Here is a 9453-nt window from a genome sequence, read left to right as displayed (position 1 = left end):
ATGATCTGAATATCCTAGGAACCTCTGGATACAATTTCCCAAACGGTTGAATACCTTAAGAAAGAATTCGAGATGAAAGATTTCGGGAAAACGAAATTCTGTTTGGGATTACAACTTGAGTACATAAATGATGGAATCCTTGTGCATCAAATGGCATATACAGAAAAAGTACTCAAGAGGTTTAACATGGCCGACTCACACCCTTTGTCCAGCCCCATGGTCGTGAGGTCACTCGGCCTGGACATTGATCCCTTACGTCCCAAAATGGACGATGAAGATGTCCTAGGTCCCGAAATGCCATATCTTAGTGTCATAGGAGCTTTAATGTATTTGACAACTCACACACGGCCTGATATAAGCTTTGCCGTGAACCTACTATCTAGGTTTAGCTCATGTCAGACCTAGAGGCACTGGAATGGGATTAAACATGTTCTTCGTTACCTGCAAGGAACGAAAGACTTGGGTCTATTTTATACTAACCATAACAAAAATGGTTTAGTTGGTTTTGTTAATGCTGGCTATCTATCAGATCCACACAATGCTCGATCACAGACATGATATGTCTTTACACATGGAGGTACGGCCATATCATGGCGTTCCATGAAACAGACGATCGTGGCCACTTCGTCTAATCACTCGGAAATATTGGCCATTCATGAGGCCAGCCGCGAGGTCGTCTGGTTAAGGTCGATGACCCAACATGTCCGATCAGATTATGGGATGGTCGAGTGCAAGGAACCGACCGTGATGTATGAGGACAATGATGCGTGCATTGCTCAGCTCAAAGACGGTTACATCAAAGGAGACATGACGAAGCACATATTGCCTAAGTTCTTCTTCACGCACGAGCTTCAGAAAGCCGGCGAGGTCCATGTCGTCTAGATACGGTCCAGCGAAAATTCAGCTGACTTATTCACTAAGTCACTCACGACTTCTACATTCAGGAAGCTCACACATCAGATTGGAATGCGTCGACTGAAAGACCTTCACTGAGGTTCACATCAGGGGGAGTAATACGTGTTGTACTCTTTTTCCTTCATCTAGGTTTTTTCCCACTGAGTTTTCCTGATAAGGTTTTAATGAGGCAACATCCAAAGCGTATTACGAACTCTGTATGGTTATGGCATCCAAGGGGGAGTGTTATAAATCATGTGATGGATGTCCATAACCGGCCCGATCCATTAGAGGCCCAATCCGCAGGAGAGAGAGAGAGAGAGAGAGGAGAGAGAGTCGGCCAAAGAGAGAGATGCGGCTACCTTGTATTTTCCTTTTCCTTTTCCCTTTGTGTTTATGATTTGTAATCTTTTTTTTTATCTATCTTGTAATTCCCTATATAAAGGGCACACTTTATAATTAATGAAATAAGAACTTATTGATTCCAATCCTAAGTTTTACAACATAATTATTGTTTTCCTCTTAATTTGAGCTAACTGAAAAAATGGAATCAGATTGGGAACATAGGTACAATGGCTAAACTGGTTATCAGAAAACCCTAATTGAATCTTCTTGAGTGCGCTGCACGGATTCTATGCCACCAAAACCGATCTAAAATCAAAGTTTATTTAAAAAAATTAAACAAAACTCGAATTCCAACTTAAGTCATGCATGTCCAATTACCAAATCTCATTGTATTAGATTAAGGTTTATTTTTGGATATCAGATATATAAAAACTAAAAAACTGAAAAACCTAAATTTAGACTAAAACGAATCTGAAACTCATATGTACATTGACCGTGAAAAGGGGGTGGTTAAAAATAACAAATTGATCATTGGTAAACAAGGTGAGCCGAATTCGAAGCCTTTGGACCCGTTTCTGTTCCATTCTTTCTTCTCTGCCTCATTTAAGCTTCTCCTTCCATTGTTCCTCTCTTCTACTCTTCAAATCTAATATTTTGGTTTGCAAAAACGTACCAAAAATGGCTGACGGTGAAGACATTCAACCTCTTGTTTGCGACAATGGAACTGGAATGGTTAAGGTAAGTTCATTTTCAGTCATTAGATAATGTTTCTTTGATCCCATTCACAATGTTTCATCTTGTTTTCTGTATTGAATAAGGCTGGTTTTGCTGGGGATGATGCACCTCGAGCTGTGTTCCCCAGCATTGTTGGTCGTCCACGTCACACCGGTGTGATGGTTGGCATGGGACAAAAGGATGCTTACGTTGGAGATGAAGCTCAATCCAAACGTGGTATTCTAACTCTCAAGTACCCTATTGAGCACGGCATTGTCAACAACTGTGACGACATGGAGAAGATCTGGCATCACACTTTCTACAACGAGCTCCGTGTTGCTCCCGAGGAGCATCCCGTTCTCCTCACCGAAGCACCTCTCAACCCTAAAGCTAACCGTGAGAAGATGACCCAAATCATGTTTGAGACATTCAATGCCCCGGCCATGTACGTGGCTATTCAGGCTGTGCTCTCCCTTTACGCCAGTGGTCGTACAACCGGTCAGTGACAAACTTTTTTTTGCCTCCTTGTCCAAGCATATACAAATGAAATATTGACTTATAAACACCAAAATAAAAAATATTTTTTATAATCATAGGTTCCTAAATCTCAAAAGTGTTCAATCCTGTAAAATCAAACCACACCAAAATAGAGAAAATGGTTTGGATTTACTAATACCGAATAAATCGAATAAAAGTTATTTTAAGAATATATAGATATGGTTTGGTATATAAAAGATCAAACCGACAAACCAACAAATCCAAATAATTAAAAATATTAGTATACTTATAAATGTATTAAAAAATATTGTATTTCTTCGAACTCTTACTGAATTGTTTATAGCCACGAAAATCTTAGGACCTGTTTTATACTTAAATCCTTTTACGTAAAGCCTTTCTTGGATTATTTTGGTATGTGTAGGTATCGTGCTTGACTCTGGAGATGGTGTGAGCCACACGGTTCCTATCTACGAGGGCTATGCACTTCCACATGCCATCCTACGTCTTGATCTCGCGGGTCGTGACCTTACCGACGCGTTTATGAAGATCCTAACCGAGCGTGGCTACTCTTTCACCACCACAGCAGAGCGTGAAATCGTCAGAGACATAAAGGAGAAGCTCTGCTACATTGCTCTTGACTACGAGCAGGAGCTAGAGACATCCAACACAAACTCATCTGTTGAGAAGAACTACGAGATGCCTGATGGACAAGTGATCACCATCGGTGCTGAGCGGTTCCGTTGCCCTGAGGTTCTTTACCAGCCGTCTATGATTGGTATGGAGAATCCAGGTATCCATGAAACAACCTACAACTCCATAATGAAGTGTGATGTCGACATCAGAAAGGACTTGTATGGTAACATCGTCCTCAGTGGTGGAACTACAATGTTCCCGGGGATTGCTGATAGAATGAGCAAGGAGATCACTGCTTTGGCTCCAAGCAGCATGAAGATCAAAGTTGTTGCACCTCCGGAGAGGAAATACTCTGTCTGGATTGGAGGGTCCATCTTGGCCTCACTCAGTACCTTCCAGCAGGTACACAACAGTCTCATCTGTCTCTTGTTATCATGCAGCTTGACTAAAACAAGTTAACTATGAACTTTTGTTTCAACTTGTGCAGATGTGGATTGCAAAGGCTGAGTATGATGAGTCAGGCCCATCTATTGTTCACAGGAAGTGCTTCTAAGTATGAACTTCATCATTTTTCAGACAAGAAGCGAGTTACTCTTTGTTTTTCTGTTCTTTCATTTTCATCTTATTGAGTTCAACTGTCTTTTGAGTTAATAATGATTTTTTTTAAGAGAGTTAATAATGATTAATGACACATCTTTCTCTTTATAAATTATAATACAGGAATGTGTTTCATGTGCTCTATGTTTTATATTTTCTACACTTTTATCAATTAAAGTTATGAACTGTGGAAAGTTTATCATGCCTACATTCAACACCAAGCTTTTGAAAAAAACATTGGAGACACCAAATGATTAAAGAAGAGAAACCAACACATACAATAAAAGCTGAGTTAAGGAACCCAAAAGTCTGATTAACATTACAAAAACAAAAACAAAAAAGCTTACATTACATTACAAAACAAAGAGGAGAGGAGATCATAGCAGGTGTTTTGGTTTAGGATTCAGGGCCGGTCTAATAGTCTCTGCCTGCATCCAATGTGTTGTTCAAGAAACTTGGTGAGCCTGATATGCTTAGATGTCCACTGATCAGCTAGTTTCTGGTCCTTGGCCTCGGCGTCTCTCCTCAAACCAACAAGCTGTTCTCTATACTCTCCTTCAATCTTCTCCATCGCCATCTTCTGCTCTTCCCTCAGAGCCTTCATCTTTGCCTCAATCTCCTCTGCCTTCTCCCTTTGTCTACTTGTCTTCTCTGACTCTAGCTGCAGCTCTAATCTCCTTAGCCTCCAAGCCGCCTCCTTCTTATGCTCCGCCCAAGCTCTGTGCCCTTCCTCCAGCTCTCTACAACACTCCACTAGCTCTGACATGAACACACTCTCATTACTACCGCTACAAGACGGTATCATACTCCCTAACACAAGACCTCCCGGGCTGGCCTCAGGCTGCTGCTGCTGCAGCCATGGGATAGGTTGTTGAGGAGGTGTTGCAGCCACTGAAGGCGATAGAGTGAGAGTCACCGAGGGAGGTCTTGCAACAACATTGTTCCCGTTGTTAGAAGTAGCTAACCAAGGAGGGATCACATGATTATTATTAGGAGGCGGAGGAGCTTGTTGAAACCCTCCGTTTGAACTAGCCATCACCGCAGGAACAGAGGACCTCTCTTTCACAAGCTTCTCAGCGAAACTCTCGAGGATCCTATCGTACTTACTCTCGTCAATAGGCTCGACTCTCTTGTTACTCTCTTTCTCTTCTCTCTGCTGCTTCTCCTTGAACACTTCCCACCACTTCCCTAGCCGCTTCGCCGTCCTCCCTGGAACCTCCGCGGCGATCTTCTTCCACTTGTTGCCGTGTTTCTCCTGTAAACGGATCACGAGCCTCTGCTCTTCCTCTGTCAATGACCCTTTCTTGATCCCTGGCTTAAGATAGTTCTTCCACCGTTCGAGACAAGACTTTGCGTCACGGTTCAGAGGCTTGTTCATACGCTCAGAGACAAGATGCCATTCTCTCGGACCGAACTGTCTCACGTAGGCACGTAACAATGCATCCTCTTCACCACTCCAACGTTGCCTCTCCTTCATCTCGAGACATCACTCCTTCCCATCTCAACACCATCCCTTCTTCATCTGCGTCAAATTCTCCAGAAAAAAATCAATACTTTTTCTAAAAAGACCCAAAAACAGAGCAACAAATCTACAGTCTTTAAGAAAACAGAGCAACCAAAAACAGAGCAACCAATCTAGAATCTTTTAAAAACAGAGAGATCTGAAAATTGAAACACCCAATTCAACTTCAAGAATCACCAAAGAGATAAGAGAATGACAAAAAAAGCAAGACTTTTTGCAAATGATCTCTTATCATAACTATACAGGGGAGTTAATGCTGACCTCAAAACACTAATTAGCATACACTAACACAACTAAAGATAAGAGAGAGAGAGAGAGAGAGAGAGAGCGTGTGTGTGAAGGAAGAGGTATTAAATTCAAGAAATGCTCACCAAATAATATTGCAAAGAGCAACTTCTTCCATCGGATATAGTAGATGTTATTATTATATATCTAACTTCGTCGGCGTGATGGAAGAGAAACTCAAAGAGGAGACCAAAGAGAGAGGCTTTAAAAACCAGACAACTTACGTGATTAGACTATAGAGACGGCAAATAAATAAAAAGATTAAAAGTAGAAAGAAAATTGAGAAAAGGGTTTTAGCGACTGCGACACTGGCTTCTTTCCTTTTTTACGCACAAGTGGGGAAGAAAAATCTTTCTGACAGTGGCGCGTGGAGGTAAAAGTTTAAATTCCATTAAATATGATTTTTATTTTGGGTATGAATATGATTTTTATTTTATTTTATTTTACATTGGGATCTTTATTTTATTTTCTACTCACATTGGGATCTCAAATTCTTTTCTGATTGCATTATGTAAAAATTTAAATTTATGATTATAGATTAGTATTAAGTAGCTGGTAAAAAGAACAATAAAAAGTAAATTTGCTAAAAATGTATTAGGGGTGGGCGTTCGGGTTCGGATCAGGTATTTCGGATTTTCGAGTATTTCGGTATAAAGGTATAGAACCCGTTCGGGTATTTCTGTACTTCGGGCCAGGTTCGGATATTTTTAGTTCGGGTTCGGTTATTTCTGATCGGGTTCGGATATTTAGATTTTGAAAAGAAAAAAATTAAAATTTTTATTTCTCAAATTTCTTGTATTTAAAAATATAACTTTTATTTAACTAATTTTTTATTTTTAATAGATTGAATTGTTAATAGATTTGGACATAACATTTTGAAACTAAAAAAGACATTAATTTGGTTATTGTTTTTAAATTTTGGATGTAACTTTTTGTTAATTTTTGAAATATAAAGTTTGACATGCATTTTAAGTGAGTTAAAAATAATTTTCTCCGCAATTCTATGTATACCATATGAACTTAAAGTATGTGTAGTATCAATATAAATATTTTATATAAAATGAGAGATGTAAACTAGAAATATATGGTTAATTATACATAAGTTCGGTTATCTTCAGATATTCATTCGGGTTCAGATATTACGCGTTCGGGTTTGGATATTCAATCTCTCCTAATTCAATACCCGTTTGGATATTTTGCTACTTCGGTTCGGGTTTTTCGGATCGGGTTCGGGTGTGGCTTCGGATATCGGGTAAAGTGCCCACCCTTAAAATGTATTATGCTTTTTTAAAAGATTAGTTAGTTTTTAATAGTTAGGCGTGTGACATTGTTTATAAAACACTCAAAAAAAAATTTGATGTTGTATTTGCAATTCTATTCCTTCACTTGAAAGCTCATTTCATTCAAAAATAATTTACATTTCAATCCCGGATATATTTTGTTCATACTTGTTCCTGTCAATTTATTAATTAGTCGACTGACACTTTACCAAATTAGAGTATTCCAACAATGAAGCAGACATGTTCCCTGTATAAGCACATCTATCGACTATTTCTTAGGCCAAATTTATTTCTTAGTAGATTATTATTTTTTATCAAATTTTTAAAAAGTTTGATAAAAAATAGATTACAATTCATAAATATTTTGACATCGTACCTATAATCTTCTTTTGTAATCTCATAGGTTAAACAAAATTCAAATGTTATAGCTTTAATATAACTTTATAGGTTGGTTCTATAATTACTTAAATAATTAGGTAGATAAAGTATGTGGTTGTAAGAGCATCTTCAACCCATTTTTATAATAGAAAATTTCTGAAATAGAAGAAAAAATAGAAATTAGGGTTTTGCTCCAAGTGTTCTTTATATTTGTCTCTACAAATAGAGGAATGCTATAGAAGAAACAATAGCATTCATCTATTTATAAAGGTTAATATAACATTCCTCTATTACAGAGAAACACATTTGAGCAAAACCATTATTTCTATATTTTTTTCTATTTTAGAGATCTCTAATATAAAAATGGATTGAAAATAGTCTAAAACTTGCAGCAAATTTTTAGTATCTAAGATTCGTAACAACAAATTCATAAGATTCACATCAAGTATCATATTTTACTATGGAAAAAATCCAGAATAATTTTTTAAAATATTCATATTTATTGTTATTTCTTAAATTATAGTTTTGTAGGGTTTGTTTTTGAGAAAAGGTTTATTTTTTTATTTTTTGAAAAAGGGCAGGGTTTATAATTTTTTAGGTTGGTTTTATGAATTTTTAGACTGCTGTAATTACTTACATAATCCGATAGATAAGGCTATGTGGCTTTGACTCTTCTAAGATTTGACAATGTGACCATACTGCTAGACTCAGGACCAAGGGATGGAACTTCGCATAAACCTGTTTTTGTGCAATGTAGTCTAAGTGAATGGTGTTAGGAAATGATGGTCATATATGAAAATTTAGGTGAATCTATTCAAAGAGAAGAAATTCACAGTCATCATCTTTAGTCAAAAATTCAGATTAAGTGTCGCATTTTCACTTTGGATGCAAGCATTATTTTCAGAAGAATGATTTTTAATATGTATATATTTTAATGCTTTTTAAAACTTTTGTTTTGTAATAATTGGGACGAAACTCGTAGTATTTTTTTGTCAAAGACAAAAGTTAATTGTAATTATATATCTCTTCACCGCGATTGCTAAACTACTTTTTTAAAACTTCTGCTCATGGGAGATTGATTAAACCAGATATTGTTTATCTTCTGCATGTGATACATAAAAGCATTGGATTAATTAAATATAACAAAAGATAAGGTATGAGAGTTTTTTCCAAGCTTTCTAGCATCGAATTTGTTAGTTGTACGGATTTAAAATAGTTTGAAGATAAATAATGGCTTGTCAAGAGATTTGCACAAGTGATAGATGAAAAACATTTGGATATTTTGTACTGGTTTACCGAAACTCCAAATCCAATGAGAATAATAATTTCATGACTCGAATTCAGTTCAGCCTCATCAAAGGTAAAATATATAAATATGACATTCTATTCACCGAAAACATCATATTCTCTTTTATTTGTAGACATTATTTCACATCAATCATAACTATTCTCAAAATTTATTATCATAATTTTCAAGACTTTTATCCACCTTTTGAGTCAACTTTGATCATTTCAGCGTCAAATTTTATATTTTCAGACCATAAAGCGTTACAATTTTGAATTTTCTCACTTTGCTTCTCTAATTCTTTCTAGTATCCATAGTCATTTTGATTTTCTTCTTCAGATATTCCTTAAATTGAATTCTTTAAAGAGTCACTAAAAAAAATTTGCTTTTTTTTTTTGGAATTCCAAATATTATAGGTTGTAAAAAAAAATATCCCAAAGATAACTTTAAAAGTAGATATATTAAGAATATTTTTATTTATATAATGAGAATATCTTTGAAATTCAATTCAGATTTAGAGCATCTATAAGAGCAACCTTAAAACTCTCAAATATAAGATTTTACTAGATTTTAACTCGTACGTCTGTGCGGATATTTGTTTTATTTTATAAATGTATTTGATATTTTTACAAATGTTTTAAATATATAATTTTCATTTTAGTATTATATATTGTGTAACTCAATAATATTATTGTTTATATTTTTTATTATGCATTATTAATATATAGTGGTTTGTTTAATACATTTTACTTTGTTATTAATTTTTATTACTTACTAATATATTTTTGAGTTATGTACAATAAAATAACAATATGAAATAATCAAGTTGGTACCTCCTTCAATTTTTTTTAAAATTTATACATTTTTAAATTTATTTATTTATATTATAGAAAATAAATATGTTTAAGATAGTTTATATTTACATTTTATGTTTAAAAAAATATACTTTGGCATATATTATTTTAGTATTTTACGGGATTTATAAATAAAAAACTTTTTGTAATAATAATATAGCCCTATTA

General features: G+C 35.5%; 2 protein-coding genes across 3 annotated transcripts; one reads left to right on the top strand and one right to left on the bottom strand.

The window, feature by feature from the left end:
• Window positions 1–1790: 1790 nt before the first annotated feature.
• On the top strand, window positions 1791–3873 carry LOC106342197 (actin-1-like). Its single transcript, XM_013781061.1, has 4 exons — window positions 1791–1977; window positions 2058–2451; window positions 2873–3486; window positions 3572–3873. Exons 1-4 carry the CDS (start codon window positions 1918–1920, stop codon window positions 3635–3637), a joined length of 1134 nt encoding a protein of 377 aa, XP_013636515.1. The 5' UTR covers window positions 1791–1917; the 3' UTR covers window positions 3638–3873.
• A 59-nt stretch (window positions 3874–3932) lies between these two features.
• LOC106342198 (transcription factor AS1) lies at window positions 3933–5753 on the bottom strand. 2 transcript variants are annotated; one of them, XM_013781062.1, is made up of 2 exons: window positions 5575–5753; window positions 3933–5203 (listed from the first exon to the last, which is right to left on the bottom strand). In XM_013781062.1, exon 2 carries the CDS (start codon window positions 5156–5158, stop codon window positions 4085–4087), a length of 1074 nt encoding a protein of 357 aa, XP_013636516.1. In that variant the 5' UTR covers window positions 5159–5203; window positions 5575–5753; the 3' UTR covers window positions 3933–4084. The 2 variants fall into 2 exon arrangements, with proteins under 2 accessions (XP_013636516.1, XP_013636517.1); XM_013781063.1 differs by lacking the exon at window positions 5575–5753 and adding an exon at window positions 5465–5566.
• Window positions 5754–9453: the final 3700 nt, after the last annotated feature.

Source organism: Brassica oleracea, chromosome C4 (genome assembly GCF_000695525.1).
Source record: "Brassica oleracea var. oleracea cultivar TO1000 chromosome C4, BOL, whole genome shotgun sequence".
Classification (NCBI taxonomy): Eukaryota; Viridiplantae; Streptophyta; class Magnoliopsida; order Brassicales; family Brassicaceae; genus Brassica; species Brassica oleracea.
This window is presented reverse-complemented; position numbering and strand designations above follow the sequence as displayed.